General features: G+C 39.9%; 1 protein-coding gene across 1 annotated transcript in view; it reads left to right on the top strand.

The window, feature by feature from the left end:
- LIX1 (limb and CNS expressed 1) overlaps positions 1–22984 on the top strand; it is a 51400-nt gene extending 28416 nt beyond the window's left edge. Inside the window, exons 3-6 of the mRNA XM_017507328.2 lie at positions 7136–7276; positions 9665–9760; positions 18012–18089; positions 19873–22984. Coding sequence (XP_017362817.1) covers positions 7136–7276; positions 9665–9760; positions 18012–18089; positions 19873–20160 — 603 coding nt within the window. The 3' untranslated portion in view covers positions 20161–22984. The remainder of the gene's footprint in view (positions 1–7135; positions 7277–9664; positions 9761–18011; positions 18090–19872) is intronic.
- The last annotated feature ends 976 nt before the right edge of the window (positions 22985–23960 follow it).

Raw genomic sequence — 23960 nt, 5'->3', positions numbered from 1 at the left:
GGTTCAGGCAATTCTCCTGCCTCAGCCTCCTGAGTAGCTGGGATTACAGGCACGCGCCACCATGCCCAGCTAATGTTTTGTATTTTTAGTAGAGACGGGGTTTCGCCATGTTGACCAGAATGGTCTCGATCTCTTGACCTCGTGATCCACCCGCCTCGGCCTCCCAAAGGGCTGGGATTACAGGCTTGAGCCACCGCGCCCGGCCCATATTGTTTTTCTTAAACAAGGGCCCCCAAATTGTGTAAGCCTCAGGCCCCAAAAAACTTGATTCTGCCCCTGCCTGTTAGAAATGAGACATGGCAGGGGCAGAGGTTTGGCCAACATTCCTCTAAGAGGAGTCATGGTCCACGTGTGTCAGAATCAACTGGAAATCTTATGATATGCAGATCCCCCACCATGATACAGCTCAAGAGATTCTGATTCAGTAGTCAGCTTAGGGCTCAGGAATGCACATGTTTATGAAGTTCCTGGGTAATTGTACTATGAACACTAAAGTCTTCGAACTATTGATCCAAACTCCTGGCCTAGGCTTGGCAGTAATCTTCATAGTATACTTGATAGAGTCCTGGTGGTTTGTTGGTCATCTAAATTTATGATAACATACAGAGCCAAAATGAGCTGGTCTTGGGGGGAATTTTTTATTCATCAGAGCTGGGGAAGTTTATTCTTTGTTTCATTTATTTATTTTCGGAATTTTAGTCAGATAAGGTCTCACTACATTGCCCAGGCTGGTCTCAAACTCCATAGCTCAAGTGATCCTCCAGCCTCAGCCTTCCAAAGTGCTGGGATTATAGATATGAGCTAGCATGCCCAGCGAGGGAAGTTTAATTTAAATGACTTTTACTCTTGAAGAGTTAGCAATACGTCTTGAAATGTTGAGCAACCTTACATGGTAGAATTCCAAAATCTCTTGGTCCCGTACTTAATCAAGATAGTACTTCTGGTTAGAAGGAAGATTCTTCCTACAGGGTAACATTTGATCTCTGGTCTAGTCACAGCTGGCCTTTCTACTTCCATTTACCTTTTCCCTAAAGTCCAGGAAAGCATCCAAAGAACAACAGGAGGGATGAGGATATTGAGATAATTTCAGCATCTTCCCGTCCTCAATGAGTACCACATCCCCACAGTGTACTGATCTTCCCTGGCCTTTTCTTCTAAATGAAGTCAAGTTTGTCACTGGAGGAGATATCCTTGTGACAAAGGATATAAGATAAGGTCTTATATCCTTTATAGTCTTATATCAAAATGACCCATAAAAGAGCAAAGTTGAAGCTTTGTCTAAAATACTGTATTGATTTAGGGACTGCTATGTGACCTTAGGCAAATTATATATCCTCTTTATTCCAAAGTGGGTGGCCATTTCTATGAAGAGCAAAATAGCAAAGTGGTTAAATATCTGGACTCTCAAGTCAGACAGACCTGAGGGTAAATCTTGTTTTGTTCACGTCTTAAGGTGCGTGACCTTGGGATGTACAACCTCTTTAAGCCTCTATCTCCTCACCTGCAAAATAAGGATAATAAAAAACCAACTTTATAGGATTGTTGTGGTAACAACATGTGATAATAAACAGAAAGTGCTCAGCATAGTGCCAAGCACATAGTGCCAGCAATGCAGATTCCTTTCATTGAGACTTCTTAATTGTCCGTGGTGAGCAAAGCCTTTGTATTAGTTATCTATTGCTGTATAACAAATTGCCTGAAAACTTACAAACATTTACTGTCTTGCACAGTTTCCGAGGATCAGGGATCTGGAAGCAGCTTAGCTGAGTGGTTTTGACTCAAGGTCTTCTAGAAGGAAGTTGCTTTTGGTAAGCTGTCAGCTGGAGCTGCAGTCATTTGAAGGCTTGCTCAGGCCTGGAGGATCAGCTTCCAGTCTTACTCAGATGGCTGCTGGCAGAAGGCTTTGGTTATCTGCCATGTGTGCCTTACTATGGGACTGCTCATAACATGGCAGTTGCCTTTCCCCAAGCCAGTAACTTTTCTCCTTGGTTCCACTTCTCTTCTCTTAGAAAAAAAGGCAAGTGGGACCAAGATGGAAGCCATAGTGTCTTTTATAACCTAGTATGGGAAGACGTATGCCATCACTTCTACCATATTCTATTGGTCACATAAACGAACCCTGGTGCAGTATAGGGGAGGACTACACAAGGGTATGAATGCCGGGGCCAGGGGTCACTGGGGAATCTTACAAACTAGCTACCACTGCCTTTGCATAGTTTTCCTGAGCAATGCCATGGTCACTCTTTTTCTTTTTTACTTTTAATTTTAGATCAGAGCCAGGAGGCTTTGAAATGATTATAGTGGTTTATAGTCTACCAGCAAATGAAAGGCATCTGAACATCAAGATAAATGTCTGAGTGAGGTCTGCTGGCCACTCGGAAAGCATGTGGCTCCACACGCCTAAGAAATCCACAGCTGACTTTAGTAAAATTTGGCCTATTAAATATCCCAGCTCTGCACTTTCACAAAGTGCAAAGGACAGAAGTTGTCTTTCTATATTAACAAGTAAGAATGGTTAACAGAAAAGACACGGTTTACAAATCTATATTTATGATTAGGGCCTGGTTGAAAAATAGCAAAAATAAACTGTATAACTTGGGAAGTCTAAGTCTAGCAGGAAGTTACTTTGAAATAACATCATACTTCACTCGCTCCCCAACTGATGTCTTTGACGACTGGTTTGGGCTCATCCATAAAATGTCCTGTCACTTACCGTATTTTATTTTCTGACAGTTTCCCACTGTTTGATAGTAACTTTAACAGTGCCTGTTCTCACAGCAACATTCACATTCTGATTTAGATTGCAACCAAGTAGATCGTCATTTGGCTAAATTTCTTCCCCACGTAAAGATCATTATGGGTTGAGAGGTCCCATTAAAAGATCCCTAGAGAAAAATACACAGCCCTTACTGGCTGGGATTTGTAGTTCCAGAATTTAGAAGAAAGCGGCTGGTTAACATTATAGACATTTTGAAGTACTTGTCTTTCAGAAATGCCAAGAACAATAGCAAGAAAAGCCCTTTGATGGCTCAGAATTTATTTTATTTTATGTACTTATTAATTGGAACACTTTCTCCCCATTTAAAGCAAAGATTCTGTACATTGAAACAATAAAATAAGCATAGACATATGTCTGCTTTAAAATCATGATATTGGTTAGGTCTCCGTAGTCCTTTTTCATGCTTTCTAAGTTAAGGCTCTTTCTGTTCTCTCAGCCAGGCTACACTTTGATCTCGGAGCAGTGCTATTTGGTTGTAAACGTATGTGGCGCTTTTGATCTAGTACTTAGCTGGTCTTATTTAAAATAGATAGCTTCTTTTATCTAACTAGTGTTTACTAGGTCTCTGTCTCCATAAAAGATGGTTTAAATTGCTATTATTTAGATAGAAGTTGTTTCTGAAGAGTGCCCAGATCTGAATCTAATTCTCTAAATTCTAAAACCCCAAGAGCTCTAGGATAGATTTTGTAAAGCTAAATTCCTATTAAAATGAGCTGTTCCTACAGATGTCAGGTAATACTTGCAAAAACATTTTTAAAGGGGAATGGATTTTTCCAAAGAATTAGTAAACATACCCTACACTCAGGCAAAAATGGTCACCTCAAAGAATCTGAATGCAATGACCAATTATTCCTCTGAAATTCATTAATATATTTTTCTGTTACTAAGTTACACATAACATAGAAGGTTTATTGAAATTGCGCCCATTTAAAAAAATAAAAATTATATATCTTTCATTCTTTTCTTTATGAGGATTTCTTGAACATTATGTCCAGTGCTTTAGCAACTTGTTTTTTAGTTTCTTAGGCTGTATTGTTGCTAATTCAGCAAACTAGGCCACAGGATGCAGGAGACAACTAATTCATAGGCTCTGCCTTTAGGGAGCTCACAGCCAGGGGATGGCGGGGGCAGAGCACTGGCAAAGAGTTACAGTGCCATGGGTTCAATGCCTCTCTTTCCCAAGAGTCAGGGAAAGCTTCCTAAAAGAGCTGGCACTCAAGCTTCAGTGAAAGATTGGTGACCCAATGTCTTATAAATTTTCAGCCAAGCCCATAACACAAAGCTAATCTGTCTTGTCAAAATCATCCTGGTTTCATACATGTCGCCTAAAACTTGGAAGAGGTCTAAACTTTGAATGGGCTTGCTCTCTAAAGCTTCCCCCAAATCCTTCTTGCTTGTTAGTCAACACCAAGAAAAAAAAAGCCCAACTACTTTCCACACTCATTCTGGAACTTCAGCTCCATTCTTCATTCAAATGCTATATAGAAAATCACTCTTTTGTTATGAGTGATTTTTTTTTTTTGTTCTAAGTTATAATATTTTCTTCTGCCTGCCCTTAATTGTTCTGCTTTGTTACACTCTTGGCAAATGTTGTTTGGTTGGTTGGCCTTTGTTATTTTTTTCTTTGTGTTTAATTCTCCTCAGCGTCATGTTCTTGCCATTTCAAAAGTCTTGTAATTACTTCATCAACACACTCACCATGTACAGCACTCCAAGCTCTGAGCCTGGCTCAGCCAGTGGAGGATGCTCAAGAAATATCCAAAAACAATATAGAGATTCCTTAAAGAACTAATAGTAGAACCACCATTTGATCCAGCAATTCTACTACTGGGTATGTATTTACCCAAAGGAAAAAAAATGTCATTATATGAAAAAGACACGTGCACACTCATGTTTATAGCAGCACAATTTGCAATTGCAAAGCTATGGAACCACCCTAAGTGTCTATCAATCAATGAGTGGATAAAGAAAATGTGGTACATCATGGAATACTACTTAGCCATGTAAATGAACAAAATAATGTCTTTTGCAGCAACTTGGGTGGAGCTGGAGGCCATTATTCTAAGTGGAGTAATTCAGGAATGGAAAAACAAGTATTGTATGTTTTCTCCTATAAGTGGGAGCTAAGCTACGAGGATGCAAAGGCATAAGAATGACATAATAGACTTTGGGGACTTGGGGGAGAAGGTTGGGAGTGGATGAAGGATAAAAGGCTACATAATGGATACAGAATATACTGCTCAGGTGACAGGTGCACCAAATTCCCAGAAATCATCACCAAAGAACTTATTCACGTAACCAAAAAGCACCTGTATCCAAAACTATTGAAATAAAAAATAAAATAAAAAAGGAAATACATGAGGGGAGGCAGTGGCTCACCCCTGTAATCTCAGCATTTTGGGAGGTCAAGGCAGCTGGATCGCTTGAGCCTAGGAATTTGAGACCAGCCTGGGCAATATAGTGAGACCCTATCTCTATAAAAAATGCAAAAATTAACCAGGCATGGTTCCAAGTACCTGTAGACCCAACTACTCAGGAGGCTGATGGGGGAGGATCACTTGAGCCCAGGAGGTAGAGGTTGCAGTGAGCTAAGATTGCATCACTGCACACAGCCTGGGCAACAGAAGGAGAATTAGTCTTTAAAAACAAAAGTATATGAGGGCTCCTCCCAGGCCTGGGGGCTGGGAGAGGGGGTGGGCAAGAAGTTACCCACAGTCAAGGACAGGATCATTATATAGGCACTACTGTTCCAGAAGGTTGAGGAACAATCACAGAGAGCCTGGAACCTGGCTTCAGGGCACTCCAACTAGGTTTGTGGAGATGGGGAGGAGAGACAGGTCTCCAGAGGACATGACAGCATAAGTCTGGAGTGTTCCCGGGATAGTGCAGAGATGGTAAACCTAGGGCAGATAGGATGGAGGCAGGGATGTTGTGAAAGCAAATGAGAGGAATTTGGCTTTCTTCTCTTGGTGGTGCAGAGCCCTTGCTCTGTGAAACTAAAATGAAACGTGATCTTTGGTATATTTCCTTTTCTTTCCCATCAGTCATCAACAACTACTGATTCTGAGAATCATGCATTTTAGGTAGTAGGAACCTTGGAGATCAGAGAGTCTCGCTTCCCTATTTGTCCAACGAGTCCAGGACCTGGGCCTGGACTTCTCTTCCTGGGACTTGTTTCCCCCTAGGAGTCCAGGATCCTAGACACTTATCCCTGAGTCCACAGGAACCTGTAGGAGAGAGGCCATCAACTCCTGAGCTCTCCAAAAGGTGTGGGGTCCAGGGACAGTCCAGTGCTCATGGGACTTGTCCCTGTATCTGCACTCCCAGGATCCATGCCAAACCAGAACTTGAATAATGGGAGTTGTTAGTTGTTCAGAGACAGGGAGGACAGAAAAGAATCAGGATGCGCTGACCAGATCCATATGAGCCGCAGAAGCCAGTCTAGGAGGATGGAGAGCAATATTATATTTGAGGGGACTGAATTTTTTTTATAAGTCACTAATCATAGGCTGCCTATGCCCCTAACTTCAAGAAGGTTTGAATGGAGTATGTCCCACCAAAACCACATGGACTGAGAGCAAGGGGGAAAGTCTAGTCCTCAAGAAAATCAGGGATCTGTTACTGGAAGGAAGGTGGAGGATAAATGTTGGAAATACAAGAGCAAAAGATATTGACAGCAGCATCCTTGTACTAACCTGGAGATAAAAAGGTCTGGCTGGCCTGTTCTCGTAAGTGCTACTATGTGCCAATTATTGTCAGTGCTTTATCTATATTAAACAATTGATCCTAACCTCAACCTTACAATTATTCCCATTTTATAGAGGAGGAAATTGAAGTGCAGAGAGACCAACTGACCTACTCAAGGTCTTGTAGTCAGTAAATGCCAGAGCTGAAACTTGAACCCAAACAGGCTGACTCTAGAATTTGTGTTCTTAATTATTGTGTTACAAGTATTTCCAATTTCCTTGCTTTTGTCCTTTCTTTACGTTTTTTTCTCTGAAATAGGTATTTGAGGAAGGCCCTGATAATGAATATAAATTATCTAGCACACAATAATAGCCATTATTTATTTTTCATTACTCATTAACAGAGTATGCAAAGCCTCTGACATATAGTAGACATTCAATGACTGTAAAATAAGACAATAAGCAATTGAAGATCAACCAAGATATTTGCATGCACTCTAGAGCTGAAAGAAAATCTGCAGGATCTTCAGGGAGATTAGCAATGGATATGAAAAGAATAGATGTGGACAGTAAATGCATAAATAGAAATGTCCAGAGACCCATTGATGCAGGAGTGGAATGGTGAAATGCTAAATCCTTGAATGACCCTTTTTTTCCTTCCCTCCTCAAGTGCTGCTTAAGTAGAGCTGAGGCCAGGCGGGATGCAGCTAAAGTGGCCCTGATCAACTCCCTCTTCAATGAGCTGCCCTCCCGCAGGATCACCAAGGAATTCATTATGGAAAGTGTTCAGGAAGCAGTAGCCTCCACCAGCGTGAGTACCCACCAGGAAGGGGAGGAGGAGGTGGCTGCATTGAGAATTCTAAAGCATTTGAATCAGGAGAGATGCTAACATGAGCAAATTCTTTTTTCTTTTTTTTTTTTTTTAAGACAGAGTCTCACTCTGTCACCAGGCTGGAGTGCAGTGGGGCGATCTCAGCTCACTGCAACCTCCGCCTCCCAGGTTCAAGCAATTCTCCTGCCTCAGCCTCCCGAGTAGCTGGGACTACAGGCATGTGCCACCACGCCCAGCTAATTTTTGTATTTTAGGTAGAGACGGAGTTTCACCATGTTGACCATGGTGATCTCAATCTCTTGGCCTCATGATCTGCCCACCTCGGCCTCCCAAAGTGATAGGATTACAGGTATGAGCCATCGCACTTGGCCAGCAAATTAAAGAATTCTGTAGATTCAATTTTTACCAATTAAATTGTTAATTTTCAGGAAAAAAGAATACTTACATTGGAAAATCATAAAATTCACACATCTCAATAATATTTTTTAATCTCTCTGGATCACAATTAATCAAGCTTCAAATCAAGGTAGATCATGGATCCACCTCGATATGTTTTAGTGAATGTTTGCTTTTTGAGGAGTGTTGATTCTTTTAGGGCCTGAGAACACATAAAGTGGAAAACTGCTTTAATTTAGTGAACAACTACCTCTGTTTTCTCCAGACTTGAAAGATCATGAAAATTATCTTAAGTATTTACTGAAAGTGCCAGTTCCCCAGCCATTGTGGGGCCCTACAATCTGCATTTTTAAGGAAATACGGACCGTTTAGATATGGAAAAAACCATATGCTCAATATGTGTTAGCTATTAGAATTACTATGGTTAATATCAATTACCTCTTCGGAGAGCTTTGAAAATTTCTGTAATGAACACAATTAAATGAAAAAGAGCAAAACAACCTGTCTTAAAAATTAGATAGTACTTTTTTTTTTAATATAGCAATACAGAACAGGATATTTGTTCCATAAATGATTTGGAGCTCCCAACTCCCATTTCTTCCAAACTATAAGCCAAGGAAGAAGCCTTGGGTCCCCACCTGTGGCAAGTATCTCCCTGTGTGTGCTCAAGGGCAGGAACCTGGCATTACTAAAGAGATTGGCTACCTCCAGCTTGCCTTTAGCACAGATAAACCCCACCTGAGATTTCCTTCTCTGTTTCCCCTAACTAGAAAGGCGCTGTCATTCTGGTGCAGCTGCTGATGATGAAGGAAACACTATCAGACTAGATGTGGCCCTTTTCCCCTCATAAATCTTCTTATCGCTAAAGGAGAGATAAGGAAGGAGCAGGGGAAGAAGAGTGATTGACTTAGCTGGGAGATGGCAGGGAGTTCTGCTCTGTATCTGGTCTGAGGATGAAAGGAAGCCTTTATTTTCCAGTCCTGTAAATTTCAAGTGCTTGTGAGGAAGAGAGGTTAGGAAAATGATGCCTGATTTATATAAGTGTGAAATTTATTCAGGAGCAGGGAAGGGCCCTCAGTGTAAAAGTAATTTATCATTTTTTTAATGGAAATTTCTAAGGAAACAGAATATATATATATGGTTTGCATGCTTCTAGATGGATTTCCTCTGGGATATTTAAAAAGCCCACATAAATATTTCAGCAGCAGTGTGTTAATGTTACTGCATTCAAAAGCTATAAATTTGCTGCTATCTGATGCTGGCACTTGTTTGTTCAGTCTCAAAGTCACCATTGCCCACCTTCCCAGGAATCCACATCCATAGCATACGGAAGAGCTGGCCCAAAGGCCATACCAGACTTGTCTTAGCTTCTCAGCACCACTCCCCACACCCAAACTGAAAGGGAATTTCATTTCTACCCATCACCCACCCACCTCGTTTCCTAAAGATTAAGTGGTACAGGAGTGAAAAATATAAACCATGATCCATGTCTCCAGGCTAAACACCAGCATATTATGAAAAGTTCCTATTAAGAATCACAGCAGTAAAATATGAATGGTCCATACAACTGACGAATTCTTTCCATGTCAATTATATAATCTTGCCTGGTTATCATTGGAATCAGAGCAAAGTCGTGTTTCAAGATTTCAATAACCAATGAAGGCAGCCTCAGAGCTCAGCCATGCAAATATTACCACCACCACCAACAAAACCCTGTGCAATCGTACAGAAATGTCTTCTTTTGGAAAATTATTCTATCAGAGAGTATATAACAGCATTCTAATCAAAAGCCCAATTCAAATTGATTACAAAACCCTCAAATCAACTGGAGACTTGGTTGTAGAGTGAATGTCTGTTTGGGTTATAACAATAATAGAAGTCTTGCTTTGTGGTCACAGAATTAATTTGTGACCATTCTCAAAGAAGAGTAGGAAAAATCAGTAATTTCTTTTCTCTGCTTTCTTTCCCAAGGGCACTTTAGATGATGCAGACGACCCCAGCACCAGTGTTGGAGCCTATCACTACATGCTGGAGTCAAACATGGGGAAGACCATGCTGGAGTTTCAGGTACCTTGCCTGTATGCCACATGTTTATTTGATTATCCAATCCAGAAGCCTAAGAGAAATGCAGCTCTTATCACTAACATCTCCTGACCCAATAATCTTTAGGTATTAAGTGGTTTTGGTCATTTTAAATTAACCCTCCTGGAATCCAGCATGGTAGCCACATTTCATAGGCCTAAACAAACAAGCAATCAGGCAACAATATTTGCATTTATAAAGGAAAGTAAAAGCTAAATCTAAGAAATAGGTGAGGTACACCACATTCTTTTGATTCTATAACGTTTCACCTGCCCTTCAGTACAAAGTTCCCCTCAAACCAATTCAAACAGTTTGAAATGTTGGTTGTTACCATCTGCTTCTTAATTTTCAGAAGTTCTATGACTTCTGAAATTTCCTGCAGTGTATATTGAACAAAACCCTCCTTGGGTCTGGTTTTCTATTAAACAAGTTCTGCCACCTCCTATCATCAACCAAATAAAAAAAAATTAACAATATGTAACCCTTTTTCATCCACCGCTGACAAATAACAAGAGATTAGGAACAATATTACCTATTATTTCTAAAATATATTGTTAATAACAATAGTAATAACAGCTGACACTTGGATGCTTACTTTGGCCCATGCTTAGTATTTAACAAATAGTATCATAGTTTAACACTCATAATAACTGTATGAGGTAGATCCTATCATTACCCTCATGATATCATTGAAGGATGGCAGAACTAAGGTTCAGGATCAGGCAGTCTGATCTCTGAACTCACACATCTGACTATTATCTATATTGAGCTGGACAGATAGAAATTTAGTAGTGATTGAGCATGAAATGTGCTTCCCTCTAAAAATCTTAACTCCAGTGCAGTGCAACTGAACATCTATACACATGCAATGCTGGTAGGAATCAGAATGCAATATAACAAAGAGAGTTCACCCCTAGAAATTCTGTTTTCTTAGGTTATATTCCAAGAAGCAATCAGAGGTATAAGGTTTCGTGGGCAAAAACGTTCCTCACGGTATAATTTACAATGGTGAGCTGAGCCCTTCTGGAGCCACAACTTTTAAATACCTTCTTCGGTGCCTTTCAAACTCCTTTCCTGACCACAATGGTAAAACAACTTCTCAGATGGATATGGCCCCCCTGCACATTTTTAAAAAATAAATATTATCTATTAGCCTTCTGTATGAGTGCAGCAAAAATGCATTTTCTTCACCCATCCTAAATCTTGGTCATCCAGTTTTATCCTTAAGCAGCCATGGTTACTGACCTGTGACACCGCCTGTCTTGGTTAGGAAGCAGCAAGGTATCCTTTAAGCCTGTCCTCTGAAGTGAATGGGGCGCATGTCAGTTCAGTGGCTCTGACCCAGGCTCTGCAGCGGGCTGGCCAGTTTAAGCCTAGCTCTGTTCCTTACCTCAAAATCTGTTTCCTCATTTGTGTGTAAATCAGAGAGAATAACACTACCTTCCTCCCAGTGCTATTGTGAGGATTAAATGGGATGATATGGGTAGCATCCAAAAGAGTGCCTGAGGTATGGTGAATGCTCAGTGAAGTAAAAAAACCCTTATTATATGTATTTCTGAAGGACTCTTTGCTTGAAATGCCAGCGGCTACTGGATAGATTTCGTTGACAACTTTGTCTAATCTAACTCTATTTGAACCTGCACAAAATGGTTCAGGGACCCTATTCTAGGATAAAAGAGTCAATCTGTAAAAGGTCCCTTTTTTCTTAACAATCTAAAATTAAACAGAGGAAAAACTTTTTTTAAAAAGAGGTGTCCTTTCAAGAGAAAGCATGTAAACTTTAAGAAACATCCATACAGAGACCTATGTGTGAAGCCTGCTCTACCACTTGCCATCTCTGAGCTTGTCCATTCTGAGACTCAGTTTTCTCATCTATAAAATAGAAATAATCATGCCCATTTTGTAGGACTTTTTTTGTGGGACTTAAGTAGTGTGACATTTATAAAGCATCTGGCATAATGCTTCCCCCAAACAGGAATTTCATTTAATTCCTCTTCCTCCTCCAAATAATATTTTACTTCTTTTATTATGGAATGAACACTGCCTACCCTAGTACATAGTAGCTTGGATGTGATTTAGTGCTATTTTTGGAAAAATTAAGAATGATTTTCAGTGTGATTGGTTTAGTCTGCCAAAGATGGGGGAAGGTGAGATTTAAAAAAAGAAAAATTCTTAAAATTCCTTCCAAGTACTATGAAAGGCTCTACTCAACCCTCTTTTAGTAATACTTTAATTGCTTTGCTATAGGCTATATGTTTTCTGTGTGGTCTGTAGTAAGGTGTTTAAATTTGCGAAATAATAATTTGAATCCGACTGTGGACATGCTTCATAAATTCTCCTAAAGGAGTCTGGATACAGGATGGGAACAAAGGAAGAGGAAGATGTGAGGGTAGGGAAAATCCATACTCCCTTCCGCAGGAGGAGGGCCTGTGGTGTGCATCCCTTTTCCTTCCACCAGCCCAAGTTTGCCTGCTGGGACCTGGCACATTCCTTAGTGGCCTGGGTTAAATACATCTGCTTGTGTCTACACATAATGGGAATCGACCACAGACCTGGGCTGTTTCTGCAGCCAACACAGCAATCCAGTACCCCTGGTGGGTAATAGATGTGTGTTTGTATCTAGCTATGGATGACTCTACCATATAAAAACAAGGCTGGTGTCTCCAGACTGCCCTCGGGCTTTCAAGGGGGGCCATCCTGCAGCCAGCACTCAGAGGAAACATGATAGGCCTCTGCTTACCTTCACTTCGTGGGAGGGAAGCCGGAATGCCTGTTTCGAGGTAGCCCTGCCACAGAGAAAACTGCCTGCTATTTGCGGGAGGGTTGGGATCAGCACTAGTCACTGGGTCTTGTCAAGGTCAGATTCTAGGCAGACTTTGACTGAAGCTGGTTAATATATTTATTCTGAAGCCTAATGCAATCCAAAGAAGAGTTGTTTATTTACATCTTTGCTAAATTCTCCAGGTTGCCTTTTAAAACCTCATCCCATAAACAAATTTCCTCTTACATCCATTCCGTTGGTTGGGGAGATGGTGCCCACCTGTTTTTCAAGTTCTCCATTTACAGTGTTTGTTTTTCTTATTTCTGATGAATCACAGAGCCAAGCCAGTCTCCTAGACAGAGTTCCAAAAAGAAGCAGTGAGCATTTCCTCCCTAGAAGTAGCTGAAAAGCCAAACATTGTTTCTAACAGGAGGCAACACCAGGAAAGGCTGTGAGGACAGAGCCCCGTTGTTGTCGGTTTAAATGAAATGAATGACAAAATAAACCCGGAAAGCTGAAGAGTGAGAGCTGCAACTGAAATTTTCCCAAAGAGGAAAGAAAACACACAGCTTGATTCTTCATTCTGTATTAAATTTAATCTGCTAGCCAGGACCAGCTAGATAATTGGCCCAGCCCAGTGCAAAATGAAAATCCAGGGGCTCTTGTTCAAAAATTACAGGTATTGATCGACTTACCACCTATGCAACTTACGACCATTCGACTTTACGACCACAATCGCTAGCCACGACTGCTCCGCGTCTGGCAGTGCAAACGTTGCCCAGCTGGGCGTACGACAGTGCAGACCAGCTTCCAGCAGCACTACCATCTCCACGTGCACCATTTCAACTGTACATATAGCCTACTCAACTCACGACCAAATCGTGTTACGACCGGTCCACAGTCCCGACCGTGGTTGTAAGTCGAGCACTAGCTGTACCAAGAATTTCAAGACAGCAGAGCACTAAACCAGGCAGGGGCCCTGTGCAACTGCAGAGACCTCATGCCTGTGAAGCCAGGCTTGTCCCTGAGACAGAGCCACAAGAAGGGACCAGACGAGGGTTAGGCAAGTGAGGCATTTGACTTGGGTACAAAATTAAAAGGGATGCTTAAAAACTTCATAATCAGGATAAATATTATAATGCAATATTTTTCAAACTCAAAATTCATGCAAAAAAATTTATGATAAACAAAATATGAGAATTATAAATAAAAGACTGTGAACATGTATAATTGGCCCCACTCAATTTAAATCTTACCTCACCTGCCTCACCTCATGAGGCCAACTTCTTGTTTTTCTAGTTGGTCCAGCCAGGCCCCTCAGGTTTCCACATTACCCCACAAACCAAACACCATAGCCCAAAAGATTTCAGTGAGGAGTACAACAGACCCTCACAGGAAAAGACAACACTAATTTCCTTTTTTTTTTTTTTAATTTTATATGTATTCTTTTTTTTTTTTTTTTTTTTTTTTTTTTTTGAGACAGAGTCTTGTTATTTTGCTCAGGCTGGGCTCAAAATCACAATCTTCCTGCCTCAGCCTCCCTAGTAGCTGAGACTACAGGCACATTCCATGGCTCCTGGCTACATGAATTCCTTTAGAGAAACGGAGCTTCTCCAGGTAGAAAGTGAGCCAGCAAACATGAGGCATCAGGAATCACTGGGAAACTAGCAAGCAGAACTCCACAGCAGCCCTCTCCTTGCCACTCTGCCATCATGCAAGGATTTCTGATAGAAACGGTCAGAGGCATGCGAAGATTTCCTGGGGTTGAGCTGAGATCTCAAATAGTTTGGAAAAATTTGAAGATAGTGAATTTGATCTTATGAGGGGAAATAAAGAAGTGAGACAAAAAATATGTGATAATATTTAAATATACTTTATATAATGATGGCAAAAAGAATATCTCTACAGAGGACAAAAACTAGAAGGGGATATAATGTAAGAAGTTGGAAAGGAGGTCATCTTCCCTAGGGAATTTTAAGAGCAACACTGAGGAAGTGGCAGTTGTGTTACCAGAGAGAAAAAAAACCGCTGCTTTGTGATGGGATAAAAGTTTAGACAAACCAGAGGTAGTGAGAAGGATGACCTTCACCCTGGACACAAAAACAGTTCAAGTCTCTTTGGGGACATTTTTGAAAGAGGAAGGTTATCAAGGGGCATGAGAAAGTTTTGGCTCTGTTCACAGTAGAGTTGTGAATTCCAAAGTCTTAGGAGATTTTCAGGGTGGAATGATAGTTGCTTATGGAGTGGAAACAGCAGTTAGTGTAGAGGTAAGAAAGGGAGCCCAGAAGACCCCAGAGGAAGAAGAGTATGTTTCTGAGTCAACAATTCTCGGAGGATGGAACTAAGAGCCCTGTTAACAATAGGCTGTTTCTCAAACTGGGCCACAGGACGTAAGAACAATGCCAAGATAGCTAGCTACTGGAAGCCACAAAATAAATCCAGTATATGTGTCTGGGTTCTCAACTTTACATAAAGATTTAGGGTTGTGGGGGTCAGATGGAGGACTGGAGTGATATTTATTTTCTTTTTTGAGACAGAGCCTCTGTTGCCCAGGTGGGAGTGTAGTGGCATGATGGCAGCTCAGTGCAACCTCTGCCTCCCAAGTTCAAGCAATTCTCCTGCCTCAGCCTCCCAAGAAGCTGGGATGACAGGCACCCACCACCATACCCTGCTAATGTTTTATTTTTAGTAGAAACAGGTTTTCCCCATGTCGCCCAGGCTGGTCTCCAACTCCTGACCTCAAGTGATCCACCTGCCTCAGCCTCCCAAGTGCTGGGATTACAGGTGTAAGCCACCGTACCAGGCCAATATTTATAAATAGAATACACAATTTGAGTGGATTCTTATAAAACATAAAACCAAAAAATTTTTCTTATTTGCAAATATTGGCCTTCCTGTTACATCAGAGACTGGTTCCCAAATATTAAAAAACAAAACAAACAAAAAAAAAAACAAACCTTCCTTCCTATTCATTTTGATGGCTTCAAAGTATTCAGTGAGTAGGTTTGTCAGTATGGTAGGAAGGGCAGCACAAATTTGCCGTCCTCAGCCACTAGGGGTATTTTGATGGAAAGCCTGAGAAGAACAGCAGTGACAGCCAGACTGGATGAGATTTGGTTTCTAGAACAAAGGACTCCCACTTTTTCAAATTAGCATAGTGATGTAATGAAGTGAAAATCTGAACAAGGGCAGAAAGATGTGGAGGAGAGGGGCCATGAGGGGATGGCATCCCTGGGCACCGGACCCAGGTCCCTGGGCAGACAGGGAGGTCTCCATTTGGGGCTGAATGAGCAGCCCAGCTGGTATTCATATCTGTTTTAATTAGCAGACACAAGTGGTTTTGCTTTTACTGAGGTGTCTGTGGGCGCTCAGAGTGCTTACTGTGCGGTGAACTTAGACAAAATGCCAAGTTGGATCTCTGACAGAAAAGAAGAAAAACTTTTCATTCTAACACCAATTTTAGACATGAGAGAGGTGCTATTTGCTCTTCTAATACTCTGATAGTTTTAAATTTTACCAAATAATTTTAAGATGCCTAAAACCTGACTATGAGTCTCCCGATTTTCATAAGAAAAATATTTCCTGAGCAGGCAGTTGTAAAGACAGCTAATTCAAGTCAGCTTTTTTGTTTTGTTTTAAGAGATAAAATATTATGTTTCCCAGGCTGGTCTCAAACTTTTGGGCTCAATCAATTCTCCTGCCTCAGCCTCCCAAGTTGCTAGGACTATAGACACACACCACCGTGCCCAGCTAAGAGCTTTTTTGAATGGGCAGTAGGAACACCTGCCTGCGTTAAATTTTCATAAAGATTTTTTAAGACATGAAAGTTCCTTGATTGTACAGAGTTATTTTTCAATAATTATGTGGTTGTAGTTATGCTATTAATCCACAATAGATATCTCTCTGTCAAAAAAAACACACACACACACAAAAAACTGTAAATGAAATGCAAATAACTTCAGTGGAAAACTTCTAATTGTAAGCACATTAGGAAAATGAAAATCTTCAGTATATTTACATACCTTAGCTTGCCCTTGATGTCACAAAAGGCAAGGAAATGATGGTGCTGATAGTGTGAATGCTGTCGTCAGGCCTGGCCCTTGGATTTGGAACCCATGTGTGAGTTTTAATGTCAATATAACTTTATTGTCTATATTTCAAGGCACTTTTCTTGACTGAATTTATAAATTTACGAGTATTGAACTGTTTCTGTAGTTTGTTCATTATATGTTTTCTATTGCCCAAAGACAAAATTATAATAAATTTAGTTTAATGATCTAGCTCACTTTTACTTGCAATTTTAGAATTGGGTAACACCTCCTTCTGTAAAATAGAGTGTTCTGATGAGCTGAGCAGAGGAAGTTGGCTTTAGGCAGAAAAGGGCTGAAAAAGGTAGAAACGGAGGACAGAAAGTGGATTGGTCATTTCATAGTTACTTCTCTCATAAAGATTAAAGCAGGAGGGACTTCTTTATTATGCTGGCTAAAAATAGCTTGCTTGGGGATTTGGCAATTATCTGTCTTTTTCTCCTGATTTCTAGGAAGCTCACATAAACAGCTTCATTTCAGCATGGTGATCTAGAACTTCAGCATGAGTGACTCGGTTTTGATTTGGCCTGTTAGGCCTAATGCGGTACCTCTGGCCAAACTAATGGCCTCCTGTCAATGTTATTTAACTATATTTGTACGTTTATTTTTTGGCTTAAATTTTTTAAAGTTAAATTGTTTTCTTTAAAATATAACATAGTCACATGATTCAAAACAGTAAGTTTTACAAAATAATGTCACAAGAAGGTCTCCCTCCTACTCCTGTCCCCCAGGAACTCCTCTGGCATTTCAGAGACAGCTAATGTTACCAGATCCTTTTGTATCTTACTGGAACCCTTCTAGGGATTTACAAGCAAGCATGTGTGTAGGGATCTTCTTAATCAAATAGGAGCATACAGCGCACAGGGTTGTGTACCTTGCTTTTAACACATCATAGAATTCGATTTAAACTTATGGAATGTTCTCATCTTTATGATGGCAGAGTGTTCAGTAGTATGGACGTATCACACTTTAGCCATTCCTCTAAAGGTGATCTTTTAAGATATTCTCCAACTCGAGCAATTTTAAAAAATGATACCATGTAAAACCTTGCCCATACACTATTTCTCAGATGTCCTGGTATATTTAAATAATTTCTTGAGTATAGAACTGTTCCGTGTAGTATTTTTAATGCTGAAAGACATTTGTTAAGTATTTAGTCATTTCATTACACAAGTAATGTAATATAGTGCTGTGGATATAGCAAAGGAGGGAGGGAAAAATGTTTCAGAAGCCTAGGAACACTGGGATTGGGAAATTTCCAAAGTGTTGTGACAATATTGTGCATTCTGTTAACTGATCTATTTGGGAATTAGAGTTATGCCCTGCTCAGCTCTCACCAACGCACATTTCTGCTTTGGAACCAATGATAGGTGTTTGGGTTTTGTAGGAGCTGATGACCATTTTTCAACTATTGCACTGGAATGGAAGCCTAAAAGCCCTTCGTGAAACAAAGTGTTCCCGACAGGTAAGATTTTCCAGTCAAGTCTAGGTTAGTGTTATGTGAACTCAGTAGGCAGCTCATCATTTTCCTAAGAGATTTTCTTTATTCTGATTTTTCCAAATATAAATTTGGTACCTTATTTATTAAAAGCAGAGAACACATGAAGAAGTATATAAAACAGTCTCATTGAGTCAGGGACTGACCAAATATATACATTAAAAGAACACTGGCTGGGCACAGAACTGATTTAGGTACCTGTACTCAATGCAAATCAAAAGGATCATAAAGGCCGACGGCTTCTGAAGCAAATGCTGGACCTACTCCATACACCTCCCCTGCCTCCTTGGAACGTGTGCCCTCATGTACCTTCTGATGCAGAAACTTGAAAATGCACTGCTTCTGAAACCTCCTCATTAGAGGTTGGTGGTAGAAGAGTATTTCCCACTCCTGCCAAAGTCCCCTGTAAACAACAGAAACAATTATAAAGGTTGGCAAGCCAGCATTTAATTACTCCCATTTTTTTGGTTTAGAAGTTTCTCCTTTATTTTTCAGAGACAGGGTCTCCTGATTTCTTTGTTATTTATGAGGAGTACCCCTTCTGCCTTTTTTAACAGCTAATGTAAGCCCTCTCCTGGGTATTTAATGGTTTTTCACCTGTTGTTCTCCAAGATTTATTCTTCCTCTACCCACCATTAGAATATGTGTCAGAATGTTGTTTATTTCTGAAAATTTCCTAATAGGAATTTGTATGAGGAAGAAAGCCTCTAGGAGTCAGCAAGGTAAAGGTGGATGTAAGGAGCTTTCCATGCATTGCAGCCCCCCCGGAGTTTTTAGTTGTTCTTTGCTTAGAAAGTCTAGGTTTCACTTGCCAAAGATGGAAAAGAAATGAGTAGCTGACAATGGCTTTGTTTTGTTTGTTTGTTTGTTTGTTTTTTCCTTTTCCTTTGATTTTACAAAAGGCCTTTGAAATATGCTGGTTGGGTTACAAACACTTTTCCATGATTGTTTTTAATTTGTTAAACTCATGAATGCATACCATATGCTCTTGAAAATAAAAATAAGTAATGCCTTCACTCCACATGATCAACTCTGCATATGACGTTATTATGTATTGACGAATTTTTCACACAAGAATTGACAGGCAGTAACTAATTTTTAAATTGTTTGCAAAAGTAAAAGACAATGTACCATGCTGTTATCATTATGATATCAATAATGGAGATGTCTACCTTCCATTGTACACTCCTAAACTCCCTTCTGTAGTTACTGCGAGGAGTTGGACCGTCTTTCTTGTGCTAACAGCACAGTTGATTCTCCTGGTTTCTAAGTCTTGCCCTAAACTAAGAGCTTCCTGCTTTCTTCAGTGGATTTGACCAAACCCCATGCTGCCCAAGTCCCTCTGTAGGGCTACCTCCCTCTCTCTATCTTGCCAAAGGAAATAATGCTGAGCAGCAGGGTTCAATGAATAAATGAGGCCATATTCATACCAATTGTTGTAGGAATGTATTTTCAGTGAATGGCTTGTTTTTGTAGAAATGGCAGAGCTGTGTTTTGTGAACATTATCGAGTCATTCCTGGTGGTGTATTTGGACTCAAACTGGAGTGGTGTGCTTTGTTTGCTAGGCTAACTTAGCCCTTCATTCCCTTTACAGAAGTAAACCAGTGGGTTTTTGTTTCAGTTTTTGAAAATGAGAGAGGCTGGGTTGTTGAAAAAACCCTAATGGATGTGGGGAGCAGGGGGGAGGCATGTGGACAGGTGCCGTGTTGCTCTTTACTGACACCCTGGACCTCGTTTCTTGGCCCCCAGGAAGTCATCTCCTACTATTCTCAGTATTCTCTAGATGAAAAGATGCGCAGCCACATGGCCCTGGACTGGATCATGAAGGAGCAGGAGGCGCCAGGAATTGTCTCTCAAGAGCTACGAACGGCCCTCAGGCAGTTGGAGGAAGCCAGGAAAGCAGGACAAGAACTACGGTTTTACAAAGAAAAGAAAGAAATCCTGAGCTTAGCCCTGACTCAGATCTGCAGTGACCCTGACACTTCCTCACCCAGTGATGATCAGCTGGGTCTCACGGCCCTATGCAGCTATCACTAGCAAGGCCAGGCCCCAAATGCCCCCAGTGATGGCAGAGGCCAGACTCTAGCATTAGGAATCTCAGTGAAGAGGTCCTCAGAGGCTCTAGCATCTTTAGCTACTACCTGAAGGCTGTCCTAACCCTCTCCACACAATGCATTTACAGAGCATGAGAGTTGCAGGACCCTTACAAGACCTAACAAGCCACCTGATGCATTTGTTTCCATCACACTCAGTAGTTCCAGCTCAGGATGAAAGGATAGACACAGAATTGTCTGAAAAACATTTTCCAGGCCTAGCTCCAACCTAAAGCCTGACTGACATGTGCCTTGCTAGACCATATAGGTTGTTTCAAAGATTAGGTCCAAGATAGCATTGCCCAAAAGAACAGCACCCAGAACTAGGTGAAGTAGCATGACAGCAGTTTTAAAAAAAATACTTAGGATTAAATAAATAATACAGATTGTTTTTAAAAATGTGCAAGGATCAGAGTCTTTTTCTAAGCTTTGTAAGCCAAGAAATAGTTTATGTCCTACTAGATACGCTCCAAAGCTCCAGCGGAAATTCTATCTAGACATCCCACCCAAAGATCCTGAAATAGTAATAGTATGAAAATACTAAATAAAATTAGTGTTTAAAATGTTTTGTAATAATAATTTTTTAAAACCCATACTCTTCCATATTTGGGGATAAATATCACCTAGAAAAGTAGCTTCACTCTTCTTCCTCAAGAATTAATATCCAATTTTTATGAGTCTTGCAATCAATTATGTTCATTTTCAATTTGCAAATAGATAACCTAAACTAATTTGTTCTTATTTCTGCCACTGCAAACATAGCTACAGGGAGCAAACTTAATGGCATTTTAAAGATTAAAACATTTTGAAAAATTATTAGCATGTAACAAAGAATGCTTGCATTTGATTAGTTTCACTAGCATTTGAAAGAGGGAATCTTTAGCTTTCAAATGTATTATTATTAAGTTTAAGTAATTGGAATCTTCTCTAAAGAAGGGATGACATTGCTGTCTCTATTTGACTCATCTATATGGGTTAATCAACTGATTAGAAAATCAAAAGCCAATAAAAACTTTTTTTTTTTTTTTTTTGTAGTAGAGATGGGATTTCATCATGTCGCCCAGGCTGGTCTCAAACTCCTGAGCTTAAGCTATCTGCCTGCCTCTCCCTCCCAAAGTGCTGAGATTACAGGTGTGAGCAACCATTTTGTGGCCTAAAATAATTTTTAGATAGTTACTGGTCACTCAAATTTAAAAACGTCCACAATGTCAATTTTAAATGCTCATAGGTATTTCCATATCTATACCATGAAAAGGATTATTCTGGATTTTATCCAGTAGTTCAAATTAAAGAAAATGTTTTTCTCAACTTAAAATAATTTCTTTTTCTTTTGTTTATGCAAGTGCACAATACCTTCACTGAAAGGAAAACCATTATAATTAAAGTTTACAAAATATAATATTTTAACCTCATATCTAGTAAGTATGGACAAAGGTAACTATCACTCCTTAAATCCACATAAAAACTACTGTAAGTGTTCATGTATTTTGGAATTAGAATTGTTAATAAAAGGTCATCATGTATCACATATCACATACCAGGAGAAAATTTAGCTATGTAATTGTCCCACTTTAATATCTTTTAAAGGTAACAGTAATTTTCAACACATTTTATTTTAAAATATTATTTTAACAAAAGTTATGTTTCTCTCCACAATGAGGCTAAATGTCACCTAGAAAAGAATTTTATTCCCTTATATTCCTGAAAAAGAATCAGAATGAACATTTTTATGTTGAATAAATTTTCTATTTAAAGTTAATTTTTTTCAAAAAGCCAATACTCTTTACATTGTCATTTCCAAAAAGCCACAGTTTTCCATGTTGGATGTAATTAAAGTTAGGCACACCTTTACTGCATTTGCAGCCTTTGACAATTATCTCCTCAAACTGACACCATGTTAATTAGATGCAGGGACAGGGATCAGATGGGACAATATCAAATTTACTTTCTGTCCTACAAGTTACAAGCTACACCCATCCTGTAAATTGAATATAGTGGTTCTCCTTGGCCATTGTCAGTTTTTCCTGACTGGTCGAAACTGCCCATTCTGCCTAGAATGGTATGAAAACTTCAGCAAAAGAAGAGAACCTTTGCTGGTCCCTTTAATGCTCAATTGATAGTAAATGAATTTCAGCTGAGACACAAGGACTGCCAGTATATCATATAAACATCTTTATAGCCTAGAGAAAAGAGGGTTGAAGAGCAAAGCAGATTTTTTTTCCTTTTCTATATCTTGTGCAGAACAACACACTGTGATTAAGGGGACTAGAGTGGAAGCTTCCCTGTTTAAACACATGAAGCTCTGGGTCCTAGCCTTTTTGGTTATAAACCATTTGAGACTCTGATAAAAGCTGTGGATCATCTCCCAGGAAAATAGAACAAAACATATACATTCAAATTACACAATTCCAGAGTATATGAGAGTATCTGTGCCCCCACCCCCAACCCAACAAAGTCCATGGATTGCCCTAGGGGTCCTTAGATTCTTGTTTAGAACTGGTGATTTTGAACACAACATACAGAGTCAAAGTTTACATCAGGGATCCAACATAACTCGGACATAGCCCAGGTAGCCTGTTTCTAACACAACTGTCATAATCCTAAATCCAAAATTGCACTGTATTTGACAAGAGATAGTGTAATGTCCACAAAATCCAAATTTACCATATTATTGTTTTTAAAAAGGCAGTTTAAAGCAAACTAGTCACTGAACTTGGGTGAATAGGTCAGAAACTACAGATTTAATGAAGTACCTCTAATGTTCAGAATTTGGTCATCTATTTGTTCAAAAGCTATAGTTCACTCCTATTTTTGCTATTAAATTTACCTATTTCTAGAAAAGTAAAATAATTAAACCATAGATATTCCTGAAATGCTGTCCCTTTATCAACTATGAATCTGATCAGCTAAGTGTCAGGAAAAAGAGAATCAAAAGCATAAAGGTTTAACATTTTTCTGTTTCTTTAGAGAAAGTCTTTAAAGCCAGAAGTATTGTCGTAGTTAACTTTCTCTCTATCTGAGATGCCTTAGAGAATTCTGAGTTTTATCATGCCATGCCTTTCTTTTTATCCAAAGGACAAAAGGAGCCGAACTAAGAATAGTTTTATACCACATTCAAAGGTAAACATTAGTTCAGATACTCTTATATATTGTTGATTTTTTGTTTGTTTGTTTTGCCTTACGGAAATGTAAACATTAAGATTTCTTCTATAGTGTCCATCCTAAAAGGCTAACATTAAGACTGTTTTTAGCCAGAGCTCTAGGAAAATATACTTCTCCTTATAACAGTGGTTCTCAATTTTGGCTGCACATTAGAAATACCTAAGGAACTCTGAAAATCCTAAATGTCCAGATTGTACCCAAACCAATTCTCTCAGACTCTGGGAGTGGAGCACAGTCATCAGTATGTTCTAAAGCTCCCCAGGCAGTTCTAACTTGCAGAAGGTTAATAACCACTGCTCTCTCCCGAAGTACTGGCTCAGAGGTCTATGCCTAACCAGTGGGAACTTTTACTCCACTTGACCTTGGCCTCAAACTCAAATGTAGAGCTCTTCCGAGCTAGGTAGGAGCCAATTTTTTTTGCTTGGATAAGAGGTCTCTCCTGAAACTCAGGACTAAAGAGGGCAAGTACACACACATGTGCATACATGCACAAACACCCCTCATTTGAGCAGGAGAGCCAGATTCTGCCCCAGGGTCCAGGCTCTCTTTCTCAAATACAGTAGATAACTATCTGCACCAGAA

This window comes from Cebus imitator, unplaced genomic scaffold, assembly GCF_001604975.1.
Source record: "Cebus imitator isolate Cc_AM_T3 unplaced genomic scaffold, Cebus_imitator-1.0 Scaffold372, whole genome shotgun sequence".
Classification (NCBI taxonomy): Eukaryota; Metazoa; Chordata; class Mammalia; order Primates; family Cebidae; genus Cebus; species Cebus imitator.
This window is presented reverse-complemented; position numbering and strand designations above follow the sequence as displayed.